At 37.1% G+C, this 27,969-nt stretch overlaps 1 protein-coding gene across 2 annotated transcripts in view; it reads right to left on the bottom strand.

The window, feature by feature from the left end:
* Positions 1-6,338: 6,338 nt before the first annotated feature.
* Positions 6,339-27,969, bottom strand: part of LOC145686278 (leukocyte elastase inhibitor-like) — a 62,416-nt gene continuing 40,785 nt past the window's right edge. For both annotated transcript variants that reach the window (XM_081759408.1, XM_081759409.1), the window contains exon 2: positions 6,339-12,185. In XM_081759408.1, the coding sequence (XP_081615534.1) occupies positions 10,719-12,185 (1,467 nt within the window). In that variant the 3' untranslated portion in view covers positions 6,339-10,718. The remainder of the gene's footprint in view (positions 12,186-27,969) is intronic.

Raw genomic sequence — 27,969 nt, 5'->3', positions numbered from 1 at the left:
CCATTAGCTACATATTGATATCAACACACACATTGGCCACATTTCAATATCGATCATGCGATCCCACTAGTGACATTCATTTAGCCTACCCAGTTTCTTTGTGAGTCCCTTTGCATTATTTCAACTTGGCCTCAGTTGTTGCATCCGTATTGGTATGCAACCGTGCACATCATATTGCGTCGGTTTGAGGGAATATTATTGTTGAATAGACTTTCATGTTCTTGACGCTAATCCTTACATTTCTGTCGCTTTGAACTCACGTTTACTGAGTATGAGTGCATTTCTGGGCAGTTTTCGTTACGTGTTTCCACACATGTGAATCACCCTGCTCCATCTGTTGTGCTCTACCGACACTCCAGATGTCTTTCTAGAGTATTTGAGTACAAATTCGCTACACATAATACTCAGGACTTCACTGTTGGCCAGCATCCGTACCTTGCGATTATGCAACCACACACAACGAGCATGAAAGTGTCCGCCATTTTGTATTTGTTCCAGATATCGACCTAATACAAACGAATTATTGTTACCTGGTAGAAACCCCATCCATTCATATCCATTTAGACCAACTTTCATTTAGCAGATTATTCGGGACTCCCTACGTTTCTTTGGGGAATTACTTGCGCGTGCATGGTAAGATTGTGAAACATGCAAACTTCAATACAGCAGGTATGACTCCTTCAGTGAATTTTTTACCCGCCCTCTTTACGTTGGATAGTTTCCGATCTATTGGCGTCCGAAAGTCATTTTTCCACGCTTTCGGTACCTTGTAGATCTGAAACTATGTCCGATAGCCGAAAGTTCAAGAGAACTTTTTTTCTTGTCTCAGTGGCAGGATTCACCTCCCAAGTGTTGTAACACTTATTTTGCAACACCCGATATATATATATATATATATATATATATATATATATATATATATATATATATATATAGGATGGTTGTAATGTCAGTACCTTTTTGTAACAATGAACATTTCAAAAAGTAAACAACTTATCACAGTTTTATTTCCATTGAATTCATTATAGGGTGTACCATTTAGTTATTTGTTTACATTTCAATGTATGCAGCCGCATTTTCCACACACTTCTGATATATTTTAGAAACAGAATTCACGGCTCTTCATAGCATCTCAACTGGAACATTTGCAAACACTTCATGGATATTTTGTACAAGACTGTTAATATCCCTTGGTTTTAACTTGTACACTTGTTCCTTAGCCCAACCCCAAAGGAAGAAGTCCATGGGGTTAGGTCGGGGCTGCCTGACTGTCCCCGCCAGAGAAATTGTCATCAAGCATGCCCTCACTGGAATTGCGTAGAGGGGCAGAGTTCCATCTTGCATGAACGGTAATTTCCTTCCATTTTCCTATTCTTGAATCACGGAAGACCCTGAAAAAAGTTCCCTGCAATCAGACAACTGCCCATGAGTGGACAGGTTCCACTTGTTTCAATTCACCTATGTGACTGCTGAAGTCATTAATGCTCCACTGGAAAACCACCACATTGAGAAAGATCGACGTTTAAGGCGAATCTTCCTTGTGAGCTATTTACCGCTGCTTGCTATCGGAAAATGAAATAGAGTCCAAAATTATTGTGGCTTTTTGACATGGAAGTAATTCTATTGAGTCTCCATGTCATTTGGAGTTTTATAAGCAGTGACTTCTTTTCGGAAACCTATCGATACAGTCCTGCACTATGAAAGTAATGCTGGATAGTTCGTGATGATCTGTCAACTTGAACTAAGACGTCATTGGCAGATTTGGATAGCTGGGCATTTTACTTCACTCCAGACAATCGCAAGTTTCAGATAAGATGTTGGTCCTGATCTGACCGATCTTGGGTCTACTTGTCTCTTTCCGTCGCGCTTAACCTGCATTACAGAGGCTGTTCCTTGTATATTTGACCCAATTGTACTTAACAAATAGTTGAGCAAATTCATGGCTTTAGGTGCGGCAGTGCTCGACGTGTCTCATGTAGTTTCCAGAGAAGGAACTACGAGGGAATCTTGTTCCATTCCTCTTTAATAGCTTTCCAGAGTCCACTCACTCTTGTCACATAGTTCTTGCCCGAAACCCCTTTAATCAGTCCAAATCCATAAACATCTATTGGACTTGCATCTGGAGACTTCATATATATCTCGTTGAAAGGTAAGGCCTGTATTCTAGTAGCCACTTCATATCCTAGTAGAATGCGAGAGACGATATTGAGGCTTGTGATGAAGCTTTGCCTTTTGAGATTGGGACCATGTTGATCTCGTTTCCGAATATTCCTGGTAGCTTCAGCTCTTAGGTTGGCTTTAGGGTCTCTTCCTGACAGTATTGCAAGTTGATTTTCCAGTTCTTCGTCATTCTTCGAATCTTCAGTTTGCCTTGGTGACGGTAACCACCATGAAAGCCTTTCGGGATAGCCTCTTTGAATACCCGAATTCGTTTTATGAAGACCTTCGTGTCTTTGTCTCTGTATATTGTGGTTCTTGGTTTTCTGCAGTCAGAGAGGTACACTACATCTCATCCAATGTAGCGACATACCGCCATCATTGTTTTGATAGTTGCTGCTCGTACAACTACCGAGGTTACACTTGCATTTCCGTCAGTGAGTATTAGTAAGGTAATGACCGATAGCCTTAAATGCCTTTTCAGGATTCAGTTATCCCAAAGTGCAGTTGCCAGTTCTCAAAGAGAGATTTGACTATTTACCATCTGTCTTTGGGTTGGGAAATTCTCTTACACTTCTGTGAAGTTTCGTCTGCATGCTCTCATTCCTTTTGTTGGAGAACCGAACGCTATGGACATGGAATCCTTAGACTTGCCAATCACATTCTTGATTAAAGTCAAGCTAATGTCACACCTATTGCTGTTACACTGCTTGCTGCTCATTGCTACACCAAAATTTTCTCCGAACATAACTCTCCTGAATGCAATCCAGTTTTAATTGCATATTTGGCCCAGAGAGAAAAGAAAATACAAATATTAGGAAAAGTTATACAACTATTCCTCTCGAAAGCGGGTTGGTTTTGGTGGGATTTTATACTCAGCGAGAAAATACAACATTGACAGATGCGCCTGAACGAAGTCGGGCAAGTTCATTCTGCGCGTGGAAGGAAGGGAACGAAGGAATCGCTGTGGTGAAACATACGCGGAACAGCCTTCTGTATAACCCTGTTAACACTTTCAAACTGTATATGTAGCACAGCAAACACCTATCACAAAAATTAGAATGCAGATGTTTCTAATATTTGTCGATACATATAATGATCAAGTCTCCTCAAAAATAAAAATTTCGTCATTATCTTCATCAATATGAGCGAAAAAAGTTTGATAATTGTGTCTATTAACTTGTATATCATCGACTACATTGTAAATACACAAAATAACATCTTTATTACCTAGAAGAGAATTTATTTTGATAATTTAAAAAAAAATCTTATGAGAAACGTGGATACTTATATAACACCAAATCCTATAAAAGATGCAAAATTCCATGCAGACTTCAAGTTCATACCACACAAAACATCCAAAACAAGTTCCTATTCCAGTGGCGAAGCTCCGTAGTCATCACAGGCACATATCAACAAACAACTACACGAGACTTTGAAATCTTTCAAATCCTACACAAGAGAAGTGGGCGAGTATCGATATCGGTTGATACTTCATTGGACATAAGCAAGAAACATGCTTTATCTAGGAATCTTCGCTTTCTTCCTACTTTTTTTTTTATTTACTTCCGCCTATTTGCCTTTTGATTTTTAGTTTTATCTGTTACTGGTATTTTGTAATATTGCAATAAGAATTGAGATCCTGAACTATGAGTTCCATGTGTGAATTATCGTAGGAAAGATAATCACCACACATCTACACTCGTTACGTTCAAGGTACGAATGTAATGGAGCGTACACGGTATTTAAACACCTTTAAAATTTATAGTCCAGGATATACTTATCTTAAATTTACGAAAGAATGAGAGTATATGAGAATATATGCTGTATTTGTGAAATCGGTCAAATGTATAGGGTCCATCTACCAAAAATCCTAACCTTATATCACTCTTTCAAGGTCATATTATATATATAGAATTACACGTCACTAAAAAAATGTTTAATATTTTCTACACTTTCCTCTGTAGCAGAGATTTTACCAAGATTTCTGTATAAACTCATTGATAATGAATAAAAGCCATGGATTTTGCGGCGAACATGTGTGTCGGGTTGCTCCCTTTTCCACCAACTATCGTACCACCGTTTCTTCCATTATCATTCACTTGCTTATCACCCGTCATCTTTGACTTACAGAATCAGACCTAAAGATTTTTTTTTTTTTTTTGATAACGAACATACGTCCGTTACGTATAAAACAAAACAGAAAAGTTTCGCTGATGAACTTACAACTACTCAACACAGTTCATTTAAGTAAGTACCATTATCATATCAATTGTCAGGTCTGTGTACTAATAGTGTAACTTCCACTTCCTACTTAAACACGCGTACAACAAAGAGCGAATTGTGTGTATAAAGAGTTTCGAAATAATAACATCTACAGTATATAGAAATGTGGAAACATCACTGTATTAATACAAGGTCATCGAAAAGCCACTCAATCAATGAAGATACTCCAAAAACTGTTGAAAATGCCTATTACCTGCTTCATACGTGTACACTTTTTGATCATGTTCCTGAACACGTTCTAAAATGTTGCACGTGAAATGCTGTACATAATTCATTGCAATAGCTCTGCAGTTCTTACAAAATACGCGAATGAATTGTGTAAGCTGCTTACTTCAGATATCCTGATAAGAAAAATCCTTGTGGAGTGAGATCGGAAGACCGGGCTGGAAACAATAACTTCGAAACGATATATCTTAGTAACATAGGGCCTTATGCAGAGGCGTTTTGACGTACGATTAGCGTCATACTAAAAGCCGAACTACTGCAGGAAACATATGTTAGTCGAACTCTTTAGTATGGTACTAATCACGTCAGAACGACTCTGCATAAGGCCCATAGATTCAAAATCAGTGACGATGCTAGAGGGGGACACCGCCTCCTTCCCCGGAAGAAATTAAAGCTGGTTTTGTCACTGTTCGAAATACTCACAGGATCATACGTAGCGACGAAAAGATGATTAAATATTTGCGCAATAGATTGGGTGACTTTTTGGGCACTCTATATTAAAACGAATCTCCAGACACAGTCACAGAAACTAAGTAAAAAAAAAAAAAAAAAAAAAAACTAGGTAAAGAGGAGAAAAATGTTTACAATAAATAAATAACCTTTCTCCTGTGTGTAAGACAGAGAAGTTTGCCTTGAAAGTCAATGAAAATCACGTTTCTTTTTTGTCCCACATGTTTTTTCGGTTTAGCAGTAATAAGAAAACCGATGGTTTCAGTTGGACTGAAGAGGATAGAAAACAAGAGGACACTAGCATGATAATATCGTGCTTTAAAAAAAACTGACTTTACTTAATATTTGAATAGTTAAATATTGAATATAAAACAATTGTTAATAAAGATGTTAAACAAGATTGGCATAAATTAAATTGATTTGTTATAAGCTATTTTTAAGACTTATTACAGCTAAGATCATTAGCTGCATGAATAATTTCAACATATTTTTGATAGATTGTTTGCTTTTTACGTATACGAGAAAAGCTAGTTTTCTCAGGAAAGAAAAAGTTAACGATTACGAAGACTGAAACATTCCAAGGAAAGACTAGTTACATTGAACTTTGCCTGATGTAAAAACCATTTGATGATTTTGAGACCTATAATTTAAAACGCGCGTATTTTTAACCGTAGGTAAAAGAAATGTAAAATACATTTTGTAACTATTGTAAACGCATTAATAGTTTTGACGCTCTATTCCCCCTGTTATCTACCTTTGACAAATATTTGACGTATGTTATTAACTTTCAAAGCATTTTAAAAAATATTTTCGTCAGTCTATCATATTAGACATGATGATTGCATGTTGGTTGCTCAAACACGAGGTGTTGTGTGGCTTTTAAAACAGTGACTCCCAATCTTGTTTATCTGGCGTCCCCTTTGTAAGTGCTACATACTTCACGCAGCCCCCTCTTAGCTATGACAAAGACACCATATCACACGGGCATGTAGTGTCTGTGAAGTTTGTTTGTCTAAATTGGAAATGGTCATTACAAGTGCTGCTTTATTCGTAATTTCACAGCTTATTTCTGTGAATAGCTTGCACTCTCATGCACATTCTAAAATGCCCCAGCAAAGCGTGCCCCCAGGTTGGAAACCACCGCTTTAGAAGTAGTTATGTTAAACTGTCATTGTAGTTAAGGTAAAGGTACATTATGGACCAAAAAAGAACATAGAGGCTTTTTTTTCTTTTTAAAAAATTTAATATGTAAATTCTTCAGCAAAAAAGAAAAATGTATAAATAGTACAAACGATAACATTTCTCTTTAAGAAAAATAAAACTTATTGGTCCTATTCCATCATACATATATTGCATTTGTCATTTAAAATTAAGGACATTATTTGTTCAAATTTCTAACCGAACTTAAAATAATAATTAATTACAATTCAGCAAAATATCAGTTTGTTCGTGAACTATATAAAGCTTTCTTGCCTTATATTTCTTAACATGCAATACAATACAGATATAAATACAAATTAATAAACTGACATCGCATGAAATTCTGGAAAGAAAGAACACAAAATTTAATCAGAACTCAACTGCTGTGTACTGTACTATTATACGCCATAATTTTTAAAGTATTCATACCCAACATTAGGAGAACCTTTTTTTTTTTTTTTTTTTTTTTTTTTTTTAAGAAATTCAGCATACGCCATAATTTTAAAAGTATTCATACCCAACATTAGGAAAACCATTTTTAAAAGAAATTCAACAAACAATTAGAAAGGAAATTTGAAATCCTGATCTATATGGTGGTAGTACGTGTATACAAATAATGCATACAAGCAGATCCGTATTTAGATATTTTTGCTCTAGGCCCAAGAAAAGTTGGTATCCTCCCCACAGGACCTAAGAAAATTTTACCCCCTTCTATTTATTTGATCGTATTTAGTAAACAATACGAACGCGACCACTTATAGTTTGAGTTACTAACAACGGGACAGTACAGAACCAAATTAAAGAATTACGATGACAGCTAATAAACAATATCCCTGGCTAATTCTACCGCCAGTAGCTTCGTAACGAGAAAACTCAGTCGCGCTGCGGTAATAACATTGTTCTCAGTATATATTTTATATCTCCCTTATATTTCTCTCGTGGACAGTCTTTTCCGCATACCATACTTCAATCTCGATTTTTTTAAAATTATTTCGTTCCTGGAAATTCGCCCCTGTGGCCTATGCATAAATACGGGCCTGTATACAATACATAGGTGGATATTAAAACTTGTATGACAACTACAATGATTGGAGTGGAACTTAAAATTCTTATTAACGACTTCGTAAGATTTAATGTACCCAGTAATAAGAATCACTAGGCTTTTTGTTGAGTTGTATTCGAACAAATGCGTTCCCCAGCAATAAATGTAAGCATACATCTCATACCAATTTGTAATTAATGTTGGATTAATCCAGTAGCGTATATTGTAGGCTACCAGGGATACTGGCAGTAGCTCTACAACATTATAAAAGAAGTTAATATAACTTAAGTTTATAGAAGACAAATTTTCGTGAACGTGAATATGTACTAAGATACAACCATTTATCAGCTTTTAATCTGGTCCGTCTAGTTTTCTTTTGATATTCGACACGTGGCAACAACGTAGAAACTTCTGGCTGGTCTCCGCAGCAAAAATTGTATCAGTTGTACGTATTCACCTTTGTTCCGTCGAAACAGTGTATTAACAGGGTGGGCTCGCTGGCAGGTCTACTCCCGGCTCCCACCCGGGTCCCTTGCATCAAAGATACATACACTAATTGTATAGCCGGGAGGGAGTTCTGTTTTAAAGAATTATAGTGGTGAGTTTGTGATAAAAGTTACGCAGAATAGGCATTGCGAAACGCGAAATTTGTGTCATTTACATCATATCGCAAAATCAGTATGTTATATCGATTGGCGCAATCCAGAACGAACGAAATTTGGCGTGCTGTTAACCAAACCGCTACCGTATGAGGCCCACAATCGGAGATTTTATAAGTGTTGCAAAGTAATTTATAAAAAGTTGTTGATTTGTTTCACCACGGGAAAAATCTTGCATGATACGTCAACAAGAACGGCAACTGTCGAGAGAAGTCACGTTGGCAAAATTTAACATTTTATCGTTACAAGACAGAACAAGTTAACTGCACAGAGGAATAATGACGCTTGAGTTATGGCGATAAACATTAATGGTTTCCACGATGATAAAGCGCTTACGTCTGCTGTGTAGGTGCCTGGTTCGATTCCATCTTCCTCTAAGTGAGCTTTATGGTCAACAAATATCATGTGCGAGCCTTCTCTGGGTTATCCCATTTCCTTCCAATTTCGTCATTCCACTATTATTATCCATCTCATCATCATCGTCTTCTTTAGACTCAGTGCATAATCGCAGAATGTTAAGGAAAATAGTAATAATGGTCTGAAAGTAAAGTTTAACATTGTCAATCATTATTTCTTCACTGTTACATATATATATTTTGTTTTGTTATCATTATTATTATTATATTATTACAACAACTACTACTACAAATAATAATAATAATAATAATAATAATAATAATATTAATGTATTATTAAGATCAGTAGTAACCCAAGCTGTCAAACCAATATACGCTACTGGGTATTTAATGACAGTTCAGCACAAGGCAAAAATACATTTATCAGGCAGGTTATAATATTTGTTCTTATAAGAAAGTTACGTGACATAACATTTATTAAATATTCTATAGTAACAAGCTATTACAATAAGCCTCAATAAAGCTTACAATAATAGGATTATTAACCGAAATGACATAATTACGTGATATTATTTCTTTCGTAGTACCCCCTTTTATGTTCTAAAGCAAAAATAGAAGTATACAGTTAAAAGAATAATTCATCTAACTTTTGTTTTATGGCGTACACACAACAGTCCACAAATAGACAGTATTGTACTCCAAATTGACAGTAATAAATTGTATTACTAGTATTCCAATCATATATAAGTAACATATACGTAACTTGAGAATAAATTCGATGAATCGTTTCATATTACATATACAGTATTAACTGTAAGCATTATCATTTACATTTGTAATCTGTGTAAGTTATCCGCATAATCATTACTCTTGCTTCAACATTGTCTGTCGTTTTCTTACCAAGAATTATTTCGTGTCATAAAGGTTATTATAAATTGGTTAAATCAAATACAACAACTGGATAATTCATTAGGTACTTTAGCAACTTTAAAGTAGAAAGAACAGGAAAGAATCTGTTTTTATATATCTTGAAATATATAAAAACAAAATTCTATCATCGAAAGATGTCCTTTAAAATCTATGCAGTTCCTTGAGGAAGAAAAGCATGTTTGTACCTTAAATCCTCAACTACAAGTTTTAAGTAGCTAAATAAACTGGCTATTAAGTTTCCAAAACACCGCATTATATATATGCATTATATCACTGCATTTATATGAACTGGTTTGGAGCCAGTATAAACTATTATTAACATAAGAGTTAAATTCAGCACGGTGTACCAGGGGTAAGTTTATGTTTCAGGCAGAAAACTGAAATTCATGAGATCCTCATTCTAGGTTAGAAAGCCATGTCTAACACAGATGAGTTCAATGCTGCTAATGATTTGTTTGCAGTGCCAATTGTGCAGTTTTCCAATTCTTTATGTTGATTCTCATTTATTCGTTTTCTTTTATGTTTTTAGTATTATTTGGTTACATGTTGATTCCCTTGATTGTTCTTACGAAGACATGTAACATTAACAAACACGACAGATAATTCCTGCACTTTGATTACAGTTGAAATTCGCACCTCGGTTACAATTCAAATTACAATAATTTTACATTCTGTCTAACATTATAAATTACCAAATTAAATCATAAAATTAAATATTATTCAGCTTTTTAAAAACAAGAAAAAAAATACATTGCAAATAATAAATTTAGGATCTTAAACAATAATAATAATAAATATATCTTCGTTTGGTTAATATTTGTCGTCTTTGGCTTGACAAACTTCCTTAGCGGACCTACGCTTCATAGACGGCAGAAAATTCCATGATTAAATATTTGGGTAGTTCAATATAGTAGGAACTTCCACACAAATTCAAAATACAATAGTTCCGGAAAAAGAGAACAGTTCAAAACAAATGTAACAAACTCATCTTTGGCATCCTAATGAAGTACTAATATCGTATTTGCGAACCACTGCGCAGAATATTTGTCTTTTTTTCAATCCACTGCTAAAATGACTTGAGGAAAACTCACCATCACTTCACTAACAAAAATAGGAATATTGTCCCTTTTAAAATGGCATCATCGGAGGCAGGTAAGTAAAACTTGAGTCTTTGACACCACTGTTACTTACTTTGTACTTAACGGTCTCACATTACATTCTGTTCCAACAATATACGGAGTTCCCAAAAATTCGTTTCAGCGAAGCTTCTAAACTAAATGGTGCGCAAATAAATTTATCCAAATTATATATTTATTGGATAGATCTTCAATGGAAACTTTAGTGCTGAGTGAATTTTCTTTATCATTTTGTAAATATATCTACTCGTAAAATGTTAAGTTCACAAATGAAAGACTATCTCATTAAAAGACTCCGTTGTTTACGAAAAGAATAATTCTTCACTGGTGTAGACGGCCTTGGTCTGACTACGGATCCCCAGAAAAGAATGAGCTTGCTAGGTTCATGTCGGATGAAAAAGAAAAACGGTCTATCAACTCGGAAAGATAAATAAGAACCATCTCGTGAAATTGAAACAGCAGTAGCAGCAGCTGCAACTGTACCTGTTTCAGTAATATCTATTTCCACTTTATGAACTACATCATCTGCATATAATCCACCAGCTGGGGATATTCCCGTAAGATTAGATGATAAAGGGTTGAACAACGTTGTCAGCCCAAGCTGTTGTAAAGTGTTTCTTAAATGTAGCACACTTTCCAGTCTCATACGAGGAAGACTTACAATCACCGGCAACACACGAGCAGAGTTTGCAAGTGAATCTAAAACATGGACAGACAATTTCGATTCAAGTTCTTTTAAACCAGCCTCTCCTGGTCGGTCTGGGAGGATCAGATACATAGTAGCAGCTTCGTGTTCATAAGGAAGACCAACAAGTCGGCAGCCGATATCTCGTCTGTCAACGTAAGGGATTTCTACGTTATTACCCATCATCATCACTTCTAATTTCTCGGTATCACTTACATGAAAGAGTCTCTTTTGTGTAATCTCTCCAGGGAATGGATACTTCCAAGCACCATTAAAATATAAAGCACTAGCAATTATAACACGAGTTGTTGGAGCTGGGGGTCTTTGCAAGATAACTTTAATTTTACCATTTGTACGATTAAAGACCCAATTGTTTACTGCTTGTCTTGCTTCCCAGCTGCGGTTCAGGAAATTGACATTAACAATATCGCTGTGATATACATTCATTGAGGTCCTTGCAAACTCTGGACGCACTGGAAAATTGTCTTGAACAAATAAACCACTGGCAGCTGTCAAACTGAAACCAGGGTGATTAGTAGAATTAAAACGGTCCAGAAGAAATCCAAACTGTTCATGAACAAGCTTGCTGTTGCCAGCAATTTCCACACCAGAAGCTAACCCCATGACTTTAGCTACTTCATCGTAAGTCTGACCACCAGAACCAAGCAACACCAACGCCAAGGCTGACGCAATACTTATTGGCGAAAACACAACATTATCACCAGTTCCTGCAATTTCTCGTTGGACACTGTCTACTTGAAGAGCCAATTGAAGAACCCCTCGTGATATGACACCATCTACCCTCTTTTGCCACGCACTAGAGTTATCCACTTGGAAAGTAATGCCATCAGAACCTGATCTATGAGGTGAAATTCCCCAGCCTTCATTAGAAGAACGTGGAGGTGAATTTCCTAAAGGTATCAGCCTATGTGTAGGTTCTATATCGTCTGGACTAGAAGGCCCTTTCTGCCATTTGGATGGAAAATAGCCTGGGAACCAAACTGTCGCTGCTGTTAACTGGATGATCGTTGTAAGAAGAAATATAGTTGAGGCCTCCATCTGCAAAATAAAATAGAACTCAAATAAGGTCACAGAAGGAACTCCTAGATCTATGATTACATATACAGTAGACCTATATATGACAATATTTAAAGATGAATTGTCTAGTGCGACAAGGAAACTTAACAGCAATAACCCTAGCGATCAGCTTTTATTATTATTGTCACGAACTATGTTCAACTCATTTATTAAACTTTTGTTCTTGATTGTGCTTTTAGTTCAGTACTCTTCATTATGATTTGCAAAAGACATTGAAAGGAAGCTTTGAATATTTCAAAACTCAATTATGATTAACTTAAGGACTGCTTTGTAATTTAGTCTTTGAATTTGTTTCCAAGTACCAAAGTCAACTATCTTACATAAGTCATCGTGTAGGTTCATGCATTGACAAACTGATAATAGAAGTATATTCTTGTAAGTACACGTACGTACTAACATTTATTTCACCACGAGTACAGTAAGCACAAGACCTGAGCACTACTGGAAGAAACGACTTGGATTCTTTAAGTCGTGGCATTGCGACGATAGTTATACTAGAAGCAAGACTCTGTATCACACCAGAGAGACGTCTGAATACTGAAGTGTAGGGGAGACCGGGGACAATTGTAACGCGGGTCAATTGTAACATTGGCCATTACTTTTAGAAGTGAGTTTCGAAATATCATTTGTACATGTCATTGGGGTCACTCATACAAGGAGTATGTGGGAATAAAAAAGGAGCGTCGTTAGTAAAGTGCGGAAGACTGGACAAGGAGAAATATAATTTTGACAAAAGTAAGTAAATTTTTAATTGGCTTGTTTTTATTGTCTCTTGTTACATATGAGTTTACTGTAAACAAATACCCTGTGCGTGTGTAATCTATGTTCTTTCCTTGACAGCGTGGATATTGTGTTTGAAGCTTTGACTCAATGTAATTATGAGAAATCGTTATATTTATCACTGACCGTTGAACGGGTTCAAATGTAACATGGCGATCGGGAACGATTGTAACACGTTACAATCGTCCCAGAAAAAGTTGTACTGAACCATTATGAAAATAAACTACATATGACCGAAGATAATACAGTTGATGTAATTAATAAAATAATGCACGTATTAAGGATGCTTTTAGTACAAGTACGTAGGGGAGAACCCGACCCCCAAAACAATCCTTGGTGGCCTTAGTGTATAATATATTGTAAGGCTCCCCACATAACGACAAAAGCACATGTCAACATAACACGTGCTATTGATTGTAAACAACGTAGCAGACAAGAAGCCGACACGAAAGACACCGAGGAACGTCGAAAGAAGACGGACCTCACGAAAGAACCCGAAAAGGACAGATAAAAGCCCGACAACCGAGGGACCTGGCATCAGTCGACCAACTGATCAAATAACCAACACCTGCCCTCAGGTCGCATTGGATTTGGGGTACACTTATCCTTACCCGAGGTCGCATTGGACTAGGGATCGTTACTACAACCAAGCCTCGCTAAGCTGCCTTGGGCTGAGGGGACTATCCTTCAAGACTCACCAGAATCAGCAGGTGCCTTGGAGACTGCCTTGAGTGAAGGGGCACCGTGCAAAACACCTATTTCCTCTCATCTGGTCAATAACAAGATAAACACTATTTTACTCTTTGTAATCATATACATTTGTATTTAACAATTTTTATAATAAATTGGTGAAGGGGAAAAGACTAGCCCGGACCGTCATTTAGCTTCTACCTATAAAATCATTACATGGTGATAGGCACCGGAGTTTTGTACGGACGCTCTTTTTATTAATTTCTTAGCAGGCAAGGTCAGTATCAAAATCAATCTAAGTTTCACTATTCCTCCCTTCTTTTTCTTTCGCCTTCTTCGAGTGCGATTTATGCCGGAAACTAGATCAGGTAAACAAACATACAGATCAGGAGAGAATAACACAAATATGACAGAGGGTGCATCTAATATATCCTTTAACATGCCACATTTGACGAAGTATTCGAGACACGTGCACGAGGACCCGGACAGGTTTTTCATGCTGTTTGATTATATGGCAACCATGCAATCATGGTCACTAGCTAAGAAGAAGGAAATTTTACCGATATATCTACAAGACACAGCACTAGATCTCGTGTTAGAGATTAAAAACCAAAATCAATTTGGTACGATGTCCTATGAAGCTTTAAAATCTAAATTAGTAGCATTAAGTAGGCAGAAGGTCCCATCGTGTAAACCGGAACAGGAGTTATTTGAAGTCCAACAAGGAATAGAAGAGTCTATAGTTTCATATTTTTTACGTAAACTCCGAGCAATCAGGCAGTTACTACCGGAAGCGACAGAGGAACAAAAGATCCATCATTTATCCTTAGGATAAAAGAGAATTTCCTTAACAAGATAGCGTTAGAAAGGTTTGCAACAGTAGACGCCCTACAGACTAAATTAAACACATTGGAAGCCGCCAATGACCTTTTAAGAAAAAAAGAGCATGCAGAGCTATCACAAAAACTGCACATGCTATACGGCCAAAATCATATACCTAACCCGCAGAATACATCCTATGGCTTGCCAACCGAATCGAAGATAATGTATTCTGTACAACAGTTATATCGCCATACCTATCCTGTACAAACGCAACCTGTCACACAACCAATGCACAGTTATGTACCTACATATCAACAACAATTTAATCCTTCTATGGCGACTTCTCATCCTAACCCTCAAGAATATGACCACAAATCAAGAACCAAAGACCGTTCCCCACCACGAGCATAATCCTCCACAAAATGACCTGTCTACCTTGGCCAACAAAATTGAAGAATTATCGCTGGTGATAGCCCAGACAAGTTACAGAAACCAACCGAAGAACAAAACTCAGGGAAACAGAAAGAGAAATAACAATAATAACGAAAAAAAAAAGGGAAGAAGCCCAGAGCAGTCAGAAGGCTACACCCACGGAAGATCAAATTTTGGTATGCGCGATATGCCGGAAGCGGGGACACGGTGCATCCATTTGTTATATCATTACAATATCATTATGGTTACTATAGGGAAACAAAAGACTTTCACCCTATATTTCATTATGGGACCTCCCTAACTTCTTTATATACCCTCACAAACGTTTGTGATTGGCTGCGGACTACTGCTTTTCGATGTTGTATCATAATAGATTAATGTTTCAATATGCTCCTTCCTTGTGATGTCTTTAAATAGCCTATAAGTTTTTAAAGACTTGTTTGTGAAGTACGCTCCCTTTCTGATTCATCAGAAATAATAAACAATATAACTTTTCACTTGTTTCACTTAATCTCTCTCGCACATTAGCGCATTCTCTGTTCTCTTCGTTGTGTGAGGGATGTGTAGGGGTTACAAATGAAGTGTGGGTGTCCATTAGTACAATATCATTAGGACTTGAATCAGTGGCATAATAATAGGGTATGCAGGGTAGGCATTGCCTAGGAGCACAGTGTGCTTGGGTATATTAGGAGGGTATGGGAGCGCCACTTCGGATTTTGCCTAGGAACGCCAAACGCCACTGTTACGTTACGGACATGAATTTTTATGTTACGTCATATTTTAATCTTGCTTTGTTTGTCCATGTTTAAGTTAGGCCAAAGAAAAGTTATTTTGAGCTAATGTGGCACGGTATCAGTAACAAGTAACTCATCATTCATGCATGATGTTGACGCGTGGAAATTGTATATTTTTATATAGGTCTACCTTTTAATTTGAGGATGTAGTCTATACTCTTAGTTTATTGTCCCCATCCATTGTTAAACCTATCAGTCATTATTATTAACATCAGTATTATTTAACCATATATATTGTTTTAACATGCCATATTATATACTATGTGATCAAAAGTACCCGGACACCCCCAAAAACATACGCTTTTCATATTAGGTGCATTGTGCTGCCACCTACTGTCAGGTACTCATTATCAGAGACCTCAGTAGTCATTAGACATCGTGAGAAAGCAGAATGGGGCGGAACCCACGGACTTCGAACGTGGTCAGGTGATTGGGTGTCACTTGTGTCAGAAGTATGTACGCGAGATTTCCACACTCCTAAACATCTCTAGATCCGCTGTGTCTGATATGATAGTGAAGTGGAAACGTGAAGGAACACGTACAATACAAAAGCGTACAGGACGACCTCGTCTGTTGACAGAGAGACCGCCGACAGTTGAAGAGGATAGTAAAGTGTAATAGGCAGACATCTATCTAGGCCATCACACAGGAATTCCAAACTGCATCAGGATCCACTCCAAGTACTATGACAGTTAGGCATGAGGCGAGAAAACTTGGATTTCATAGTCGAGCGGCTGCTCATAAGCCACATATCACGCAGGTAAATGCCAAACGACGCCTCGCTTGGTGTAAGGAGCGTAAACATTGGACGATTGAACAGTGGAAAAACGTTGTGTGAGGAATCACGGTACACAATGTGGCGATCCGATGGCAGGCTGTGGGTATGGAGAATGCCCGGTGAACGTCATCTGTTAGCGTGTGTAGTGCCAACAATAAAATTCGGAGGTGGAGGTGTTATGGTGTGGTAGTGTTTTTCTTGTAGGGAGCTTGTACCCCTTGTTGTTTTGCGTGGCACTCTCACAGCGCAGGCCTACATTGATATTTTAAGCACCTTCTTGCTTACCACTGTTGAAGAGCAATTCGGGGATGCCGATTGCATCTTTCTACACGATCGAGCATCTGTTCATACTGCACGGCCTGTGACGGAGTAGTTACACGACCATAACATCCCTGTAATGGACTGGCCTGCACAGAGTCCTGACTTGAATCCTATAGAACATCTTTGGGATGTTTTGGAACGCCGACTTCGTGCCAGGCCTCACCGACCTACATCGATATCTCTCCTCCAGTTCAGCACTCCGTGAAGAATGGGCTGCCATTCCCTAAGAAACCTTCCAGCACCTGACTGAAAAGACGGGAGTGGAACCAAGCCTGCAAGAGTGGAAGCTATCATCAAGGCTAAGGGTGGTCCAACAACATATTGAATTCCAGCAGTACCGATAGAGGGCACCACGTATTTGTAAGTCATTTTCAGCTAGGTGTCCGGATACTTTTTATCACATAGTATATATATATATATATATATATATATATATATATATATATATATTGCAATTTTCATTAAAAACATCATGTTACAATTGATCCCGAGCTCTGTTACAATTGACCCGGACACGGGGACATTTGTAAAAACACAGATGCTGTCATAAAATGCTTCGTAACTTTCTATATTAGAAGTTGTCATGTATGAAGAAAAAAAAAAATTGAATGGAGCAACAAAGCTTCACTTAAGATATTGTATAATTTTCAAACTTATTGAAGCATAAACACGTGAGAAAAAAATAAAATGTAAAATTTGTTACAATTGTCCCCCGGTCTCCCCTATCATCTACAGACCAATAAGTCTAAACTGTCATGGTACAGTACTTGGAACAAATCTATAGACACAAACAAACTTAAATTACAGGCATTAAAATAATTCCCTCAAAATTATATTCTTTTGCATTTCATTATGGACAGAATGTTCATGAATATTGGTGTAGAAATATCGATATTAAGATTTCTAAGAAAAAGTTGGTTATTGCTGTGACTACAATACTGCTCGCGTACGTCCCGTAATATGTTAATCATAGGTAACTTGTAGCATAAACGCATTATGAATTTCCTACTTTACAAATAAAATGTTATGAACTCACATTACAGAATCACATGGTTTGTCATTGTTTCAAGAAAGTCTGTTTACAGAACCAAGAGGTTATATATGATGCTAAAGATAAAACAAAACAGTTTGACAACAGTCAGACGGCAGCGCAGCACCAGGTTGTTGGTATATTTTTGGGGTAAAACTCCGTTCTACACGAGAAGTTGAAAGCCAGTGCTCAGTGAAGTAGATGAACAGTAGTAATGTAAAATGAGGACATCTCTGACTTCCAAAGGAGAGCTAAATGTTGGCACTCGGTTATGTGGTGTGAGTGTGGCGAAAGCAGTGTTCGTAGTTTGAGGGAAATTTTAATAATCTAGGGAAATTTCGTAGATAAATTTGGCAAGAAGGGGAAAAGGGAATTTTCTGATAAAACGTGAAAATCCAGGGAAATTTTCGCTTTGACTGATTGACCAATATAAATGCTTAAATTTTTGTTCTTCAGAAATAAACCAATACAATACCAATAGTTTGTGTCTGGGTGGGTAGGTGGGGATGTCTGTTTAAAGTAGTATAATTTGCACCCATTGTTGACTGGATATATTTGCGTGTATTTTTTGTAAAAAAAAAAAAAATGAAAGAAACTTAAAAGAAGAAGAAACAAAAAGCAAATGAATAAAGCAAACATGATTGACACTTCCTTTAACACAGCTAAGTTAATCCTATCACATAATTTCTATTATAGGAATTTAGACACTCAATAAACTAGGGAAAATTTCATACGAAAAGGGAAAATTTTGAGTCAGTTGAGGGAAATTTTCTTAAGGAAATCTACTGACACTGGGCGAAAGTGATAAGAGCGTTCATTGTGTTGCGAGGGGCAGTGTCTAAGGTGATGATGGCTTACATTTTAGAAATTAATTGAAAACTTTTAGTAAATGAGTCACAGCACCGTTCTCTTAAAAATGTACGCGGAAGATTAGTTTCTGAAGTGCCTTTGCTTGAAAATCATGGAACCTAGGTCAAAAGTTCTCAAAAATTATAGACAAACTAGTTAAAATTCTGTTGCAAGTCGTACCAGAGTTGAGCAACTACTAAAAATTCCTCTGACATCTAGCCTAAGACAAGTCTTATAGCTTAAAGATTACGCAAATGCATGATCAATCAGCTGCTAACATATGATCTTGAAACACTGCAAATTTAGATTGCCATAAGCGAGTTGTGTATACAAAAGAGATTCGTATCTTACTTTGTTTAATGTTGCAACATCTTAAAGATGAACTTGAGTTGTTACTGACTGAAATATATCGAAAAAAAAAAAAAAAACCGCAATGCCATTTTGCGGTTTCCTGGTTAAAAACAGTTACGTCAGTAAGCGTACTTGGGAAAATATAAACAAAACTTTAAAATACATGTAGTTTCTATGAGCTTTACTAATAAATCAGCAAAGGTGAAGATCTCCGAAGCAAGTGAAGTAGTAGCTTAATGGATATTTGTTGTCGATTATAAAAGCAAGCGAGAAAACTGGTTTCCATTGCCTTTGTAATGACTTAAAAATTTATTCGCTTTTTTCTTCCATGGCTGGTGCAAAAAAATGAGCGCGATCCCATGCGTGAACATGGGTTTCCTTGAGATTCTCTAGTTTCATCCCGCTCTTTTCATTTCATTAGTAATGATGTGTTCTGCCTCCACTTGCTTGTATTTACCGCAGGAGTATTCATAAGGGAAATCCATGACGCAAAATGCGCTACTGCATTTTTATGCGATTGAAAAATGAGAATTTAAAGCCGGTTAGCAATTAAACGTTTCTATACAAGATCCATAATTTATACAAGAGCAACATTTTTAATCAAGGTCGCACGACAAAAGAGAGGGAGAAGATATTGAAGACATTTTTAAACCTTCCAAAAATTTGAAAGTAAATGTTGCTTTTGTAGGACCCATGTCACAAGAATTTACGGAGGGTACATCGTGGACTTTCGGAGGGAAACTGGCAATGGGCACCCGTACTTATCGTCCATCTATCGTTCAGTCATTGAATGTTAACTCGACCATTGATCTTCCGCCATATTGGATTCGACTTCCAGTTTTTCAAATGGGAATAGGTGCAAGTCATACATCAAATTCATGTACAATTTTCTCGGAAACTCACTGATGTAGAGGATTTTACTGTAGCTTGTACCGTTTGCAAAGTATTGAATGTTAAACCCTTCTACGCACTTCGCGAATAGACATTGCAGAGTAATATCAGTTACGCATATGTTTTTGATGTTGACAAATCAAAACAATTTCTAACTGGAAATATACTGTAGGTATAAACAAACTCTTTACAAATTGGTGTTATAATCTTATTACATATCTGTGAGTGGTTGTTTTTACTTCCGTGTTACACTATAACAACGAAGTATTGTGCGAAATGAAATCTTTTAGTTTTACGTCCCACGTTATGCCAGCTAGGCTAAAAGAGACGGTGATGATGAGAAATGAATGAAATGGTGGAATGAAGAAATTGGAAGGAAACAGGAGAACCCCAAGGAAACCCACGCACACTATGTTTGTCCACCTCAAAGTTCACTTGGGGGAAGACCTACCATTTTCGCATTGACGTCTGTATGTATGTATGTATGTATGTATGTTCAGTTCGTCAACGATAAATCACGTAAAACATTAGATATACACTCACGGGACCCTGCACAGCTTTCTATTTGATTCAATATTTGTGTAGTGCCTGACTTTTAACATGCCATAGCTACGGTAAAACTCTCTACATTATTGAATTTCCGAGAAAATTGTACATAAATTTGATGTATCATTTGCACCCATTCCCATTTGAAAAACCGAAAGTTGAATCCAATGTGGTGAATCCAAGATGGTAGAGAGAAGCAGTACTTGATTCAATTTGTTTTGCATGTGCCCAATTCATGTCCAGTTACATCTAAAGAACATCTAACATCTAAAGAATTTTGTGTTCGAGCGTTACACTAGTGTATGATTGAATTCCGGATATATGAAGGTCCATAAATATGCAAATTACCGATATGGGCCGCTAAAATTAGTACAATATACATTGTGATGAGGACAACTTTGCATTTGAATCAATTTTACACGAATCCCGAGGGGACATTTCGCGAATGTACCTAGTAAGAGTAATAGTATGCATTTAATGCCATGTGTGGAATTATAAATTAAGTGATTCATTAATATCCAGTTTCAATATAACTTTTGCATAACAACCCTCAATATTCATTACTATGATTAATATTATCCTTTCTATTTATTTATTTATTTTAAAATTTTATTATAAAATAATCTGATCACATAATTTTCCAGACAGAATTTTAAGATGTTCATGAGCAAAGACTCAAATCTCTTCTTACACCTTCGTTGTTTAAGAGTACAAAGGGCTAGTACCTACTTCCGTTACTCTTGTCAATTTACTTAAGGAAACATGAAATACGATATATGCTACCTATTAGTTATACAATCTTTCGTCAAACAAAGTGTTAGAAACAAGCAGGGAAACTAGGATTGGTATACAAATATTCAGATCATGCCTTGCCCCCCCCTTCCCCACTTTTAACGTCCAATTGCCGCCATTGACTTCAGGAATACTGACATTTAAATCAGGCTATAGAATAATATTACGTAATCAAGTTTATACTGTGGGAGAAGTGTCTTTGCTACTGACAGTTTCGTAACAACTTACAAAGCCCATTTAGCAACGGAACAGAATCATATTTCACATACACAGAATCATGCACCAGTCAAAAACTTCTCACATTCAGTACTTCTTCCAAGCATACTTGCGGACGAGGGGGAGGTTCTCCTTCCCGGAGCTAAGATAAATTAATTGTAATTACATATTACTCTTGTACAAGGCACGTTCTTTAGCAAATACTGTTCCAGTGATTTACTCTGACATTTTGATTCACCTAGAACAAAATATGATGAAAGAAAAGCTGCCCATGTGGAGCAAGCTAGATTTATCACCTCATTTACCCCACGAAAAATGAACTGAAAGTACCAACGAAATATCCTCTACAGTATAACTTCTAGACATCTCCAAACAAACTAGGCATAAAAGATTGCTGGTTTTCAAAGTAAACGATATCGAAGCGCCGTTGATATGTTCATTCCCAGAGTGCGCTCATGCATCTCGGATATTTTAAGGTAGCTTCAACATGCAACGTCCAACCTTGTTTCGAGATTATGTAACTGATGTCGACTTATTTGCAACTTTACCATTTCTTTCCTGTAAGACTTCTAAGGGGAACCCTGACCTCGTTTAGATCATTGTATTCTACAATTCAAGTGACCTCGGTGAGCGCTTACAAGAAGTAGAAACCTAAAGCAATAACTAGACAAGTTAGGTAAGAATGACAATTGACAGTGAAGCACCGAGAATATTGTTCGTTTACAATAAACAGCGAATGTTATTGTTGCTTGACATCACTCTGCTTTTACTCGTAAGTTCATTAAAGATCCTGTAGTTGTCCCAGATTTACTGAACATGTTTCCAGAATCTCAGAGAAAACACATTGCAAAATAAAAGCTCGTCCACAGATCGTCTCCTACCGCGTCTCAAAAGTTTAATTACAAATTTGGAAATAACATAGTAAAAGACATTTGAAAATGTACTTTTTCTTTCTAAGCAGGTCTTTGAAAGTTGGATTGTGCAAGATTTTAAGTAAAGAGGGAGACGAAAGTTCATCTCTCCACCCCATACCGTCTACCTTCGTAATGTGAATTTGATTTCGTATTCCAGGTAAGACAAATTAAAACAAAAAAAAGGTGGTTCTCTACAAAATAGTGGAGTATCAAAACCAATGACTTTCAAAGGTCAAGTAATAATTGCAAACTGAAAATTGCAACATGTTTTCGACATACACTATAATAATTAATGTTGTCTACAAGAGACGAGACGAGAAATAAGATTTTCTCGTCTAGGGTTTTTTTTTTTTTTTTTTTTTTTTTTTTTTTTTTTACAACTAGCGTCTCGTTACGATTATCGGAAAGCTTTCCTCGTCTTGTTTTTATACAAAATTTACTCCTGACTCTTTCTTAATTTAATCTAGAAGTTATTGAATCCTTCCACATTACGAGAAGTTCACGAAGGGCGTGATATAAGTTGCATTCTTTAAACGCTAACAAATTTTCATTATATTTGTACAATCACTTTACTAATTAATACTTTTTATACTATGAATCATTTAATATTAAAACAACGTTCAAGATCTAAGGTTTGAATAAACTAGTGTTGCCCATGAGACTTCAGAAATTTCTTGTCTCGTCTCGAATTTAAAAATGTACTTGTCTCCATTCGTCTCGTGAGCAACACTATACTAGTAATCATTTATAGTATAATATAAAAACTAGCAGGAATCATTCGTACGGTCACCAGCAAAAAACAGGTACTTATAAACGTCTTGGATGTTTTTTTGACTACAGGCAGCTAATTTTCAACTAATTTTCATTCAGTTTACTATGATTTAAAGAGAGCATAATTCTCTGTACATACAATACTGAAAAATGTATTCCTGTTATTCAATTTGTTTGAAACTCGGTGACAAAAGAAGAGGTAGGCTGCAGTTGCAAGAGGAATGGCGGGAGGTGATATTTAGCTATGACAGTAGTTTCTGTCTCGGATGGGGAGAGACAACCCATATGTCCTGTCCATAGATGTACAATGGCCAGGTAAAATACAGCTATATTCACACTCGCTACGAAGGAGTCACGCCTATCATTATGGTATGGAAGAGAGTCAATAAGGAACACATCGCGTTTGTCTTTGGTCTTCATTCGGGGGAGTATGACCAGTATGTTGTGCATTCGTGACTTCGTTAACTCGTCTTCCCACTTCGTCTGGACACTTTGAGGAAACCCATCTTCCAACAGGATAACACACTACCAGGGGAAACCCACCAACATTTCCTACAAAGTATGCATCTTCTTTCCTATTGTGTAACATCTCCAGACATAAAAATCTATGAAGCACGTATATGACAAAGCAACGCCAATTTTTGTATAACTTTAGGCGAGCTTGTTTACACATATATATCGGGTATTGCAAAATAAGTGTTACAACTCTTGCGAGGTGACTCCTGCCACTGAGATAAGAAAAAAGTTCTCTTGAACTTTTGGCTATCGGACATAGTTTCAGACCTACAAGGTGCCTAAAGCTTGGGAAAATTACTTTCGGACGCCAATACTTCCGAAACTATCCAACGTAAAGAGGGCGGGTAAAAAATTCACTGAAGAAGTCATACCTGCTGTATTGAATTTCGCATGTTACACAATCCTACCATGCACGCGCAAGGGATTTCCCAAAGGAACGTAGGGAGTTCTGGATAATCTGCCAAATGAACATTGGTTTAAATGGATATGAATTGATAGGGTTTCTACCAGGTAACAATAATTCGTTGGTATTAAGTCGATATCTCGAACAAATACAAAATGGCGGACACCTTCATGCCCGTTGTGTGTGGATGCATAATCGCCAGTTACGGATGCTGGCAAACAGTAACGTTCTGAGTATTAAGTGTAGCGAATTTGTTCTCAAATGCTCTAAAAAGACATCTGGAGTGTCGGTAGAGCACAACGGGTTTAAGCAGGGTGATTCACATGTGTGGAGACACTTAAGAAAAATGCTCAGAAATGCACTCATACTAAGTAAACGTGAGTTCAAAGCGTCGGAAATGTAAGGATTAGCGTCAAGAACATGAAAGCCATTGCCGATTCACCAATAATATTCCCTCAATCCGATACAACATGATGTGCATGGCTGCATACCAATAAGGATGCAACAACTGAAGCCAAGTTGAAATTGTGCAAGGGGATTCACAAAGAAACTGGGTAAACTAAATGAATGTCACTAGTGGGATCGCATGATCGATATTGAAATGTGGCCAATGTTTGTGTTGATATCAACATGTAGCTAATGAACAAATGTCAACATGTCCCACTACTGCTGGGGCACCGTCCCACGTGCGAAAAATAGGAAAATAACTACTCGGGTCTTGAATCTGAGGACGTGAGCTACAAAGTAGGACTGGAAATTGTGACCACGCGAGCGAAAGCGAGCGCTCTAGCCCTGAGGCTTGGAGGGAGCCACACTTTCTCTGCATTCTTTCTTTGAGAAGTACCCACTGTACAGTGCATACATATACCTATTTTACATATCAACTTTTTGCCCTATTTGCATATGGGATATTTAAATTTTCGTGTTATATTTACATTTAATTTTTAAAATAAAGGATTAGGTGTGGAATCATTAATCAGATTTAAATTTGTTTATATATATTATTATGTTATTTATCGTGAGGTGAAGCATCTAATTATGTATATTCAGTGTTCATTTAAATATTAATCGTAAGTATCATGTATTTTGAAGAGAATCCAAGCTTCAGTATCTCGTTCTGGAAGAACGTAGAGTAAAAAAAAAAAAAAAAAAAAAAAAGAATAGTTTCAAAGCAGAGTCTTTGTGTGGACGCAAAAGCTAGGTGGTCTGGAAGAGGACAGTAAAGCATAGTAGCCATCTAACTTTTCTGTTTATAGACATACCTAGACACATGGAGTATATGTCAAGATATGGATTCTTATATTTAGTCTTTTATACGTGAGGAAGTAACATTTCCGTTCGGTGCCGGAGTGCCCGAAAAATCTATTGTTACATGAAGGAGCTGGAACCTAGCATGTACATGTCGAAACAGAGAATACAAAGACGTGTGACTTTTGCAAACCACGCCCACAAGTCGCACATATTAGTATGCAGGCGTCTGTATACAAACGGACGTCTCTTGTTGGCGCAGCGAGCACCTAATTTCAAACTATACTTGAGAAGCTATGATTCGGTGCTGTTCCTGTTAACAGCCTTCACCCCTTTTGTGTAGAGATGTTCCACACATAATTCTTTATTTATATGTTTAAAGTTCTCTTGATGTATTCGATATGATTTTTGTTTACTAATCTAGGTCGTAGCTAGGTTTAGCATTAGTAGCAATGAAATCAAGGCTTATATCGAAAAGGGTGGCAACTCTCACAGTACTTGAATGGGAAATTGGATACAAGGAAGAGCCATACCGCCATTTTTATAGCAGAAGCTTTCCTGCTGGGGACCAGGATGATTGATAGGGGGAATTTTCATATATAATATATTAAATATCACATGACAGCACAAGGTGTTTAAAACATAGGTATATTGTAACATATAGATGTATTTTGTATTGAATTTTAAGAAGTATTATGCTGCAAAACTTCAACAAGAAAAAAAAAAGCATAGCTAGGAGAACCTCCCTCACCCCTCTCATACAGGTGGAAACTTTTCGAATTCACTCACCAGGTGTCTCCCTGGGATGGACACAAGACAGGGTGAGAGAGGCAATTTTTTTAAAAAATGTTTAATGTTTACACAATGTTTTTACATTAAAATCTCACAGCAAATACAAAGTGTAACATATCATTGGAAAGACACATTTTCATACTGTTTAGTGATAGCAGCAGGGCATTAATTAGACATTGCAGTGAACTATAATTAAAGTAAAAAGGAGCAAAAATGTAATTTTGCTATAGTAAATAGGTCACAGGGGTAGGTAACACACCGGACTGATCCCCTCTCACTGCACTCTTCCCCGCCATAAGAAAACATGCTATATGTAGCGCGAGCCTATAATTTGGGCTAGAAATGGCAAAGAATAAAAACAATTCCAAGGGGGAGTGAAGGAGAGTTGACATTGGGACGCGAAGCAAGAAGGTAGTGCTCTTGCTCGGATCAGTTTGTTTTACTGTGCTAACTTCAAGTGATGGTTACTTTGATAACCATGAAGTGCCTTACTTGTGACAGTTAAGATTCAAGGCAAGGTTATGACTCTCACATAGTTTTTTTTTTTTAATTGAAACATTCAAAATTATTAGGCTCTGTTTGCGAGTACTTGCCTACGAGAAAAAAAAAAACAATTTAAATTTTTTTGAAATCTTAGATGTGTCTGAGAAGTAGTATTTTCTGCGTTCGATCAGACAACCGAATTGTCTTCGTTAGATCGACCATGGGCACAGTCTTTCGCTCCATCGTGTAAATACTTATATATATTCATATCTACGTTTAATTTGAAGTGTTATATCTTTTTAGTGATTTGTAATATGTGTGTGAGACGCAGTGCATAAACCTTTCGTCCAACCAAGCGCAACAGCGGACTCATCAACGCACAAAATAATGGTGCAACTAGTATTAGTGTTGTGAAGCAATACAAGAGCCGGTCAACAGCCAGGCCGTTTATGACTGTCACCTAGAGACATCCAGACTCGGCAACAACGAAGGCTTCTAAATCTTCGAGACTCGCAGACACCATCCCAAACACGAAGCTGCAGGTCCAGTGAGGGATTGGAGTATCAATTAGAGGACTTCTTCAATCAACCCAGCATACCATAAGGGAAGAGGTATGTCTACGTGGGATGCTACTCTTCAGGAACGCCCAAGGATGATGATGGCGGACTGCACGGAACTCTAGAAATATGTGCACAAACTTGAACAATCTCTTATAAAAAACGTAAAAGGCCTAAAGAAAGTTAAATTCAAAAAGGTTCAAAATTGATATATCTTATCGTCATAATTCTATTAGTGTCAGTGCTTCAATTGTACAGTGTCTATTTTCGTGTGCTGCTGAATTAAATGATTTCACTAAGGAACCCTGTCGTCTTTCTTGGACTTCTTCATCAGGAGAACGTAAGGTATGTGCAAAAGATTGTTAAATGTAGCCTGTTTCTCTTTCAGCTGCTGGGAGTATGCGAAGCCCATAAGGCATGAAAACCGGTAACTTTCATGTTGTGTGGGTAATCTGTTTGGAAATTCACCTGGAGTTAAAACTGCAGGAAGCCCTGAAAGCTAGAGTCTCCTGTTCACCAAAATTTAACTTATTATTTTTTGTTTGTTTGGCTAATCACTTTATCCTTTTGTTTACTTTTAATTATTTTCTTTGCTCTACCGAATCAGGGGAATGTGAGAAGTATATAAATTTGGGCCTTCAGTCATCTCATTAATATTAATTAGTCATTATTATCTCCACCTTTACTCCTCATATTCATTCTCACATACCCGCACTCTACAAAACGTGGCTTTCCCGGCGCGTGGGGCCCGTTCACTCCAGGTGAAATT

This window comes from Thermobia domestica, chromosome 5 (assembly GCF_964235325.1).
Source record: "Thermobia domestica chromosome 5, izTheDome1.hap1.1, whole genome shotgun sequence".
Taxonomy (NCBI): domain Eukaryota; kingdom Metazoa; phylum Arthropoda; class Insecta; order Zygentoma; family Lepismatidae; genus Thermobia; species Thermobia domestica.
This window is presented reverse-complemented; position numbering and strand designations above follow the sequence as displayed.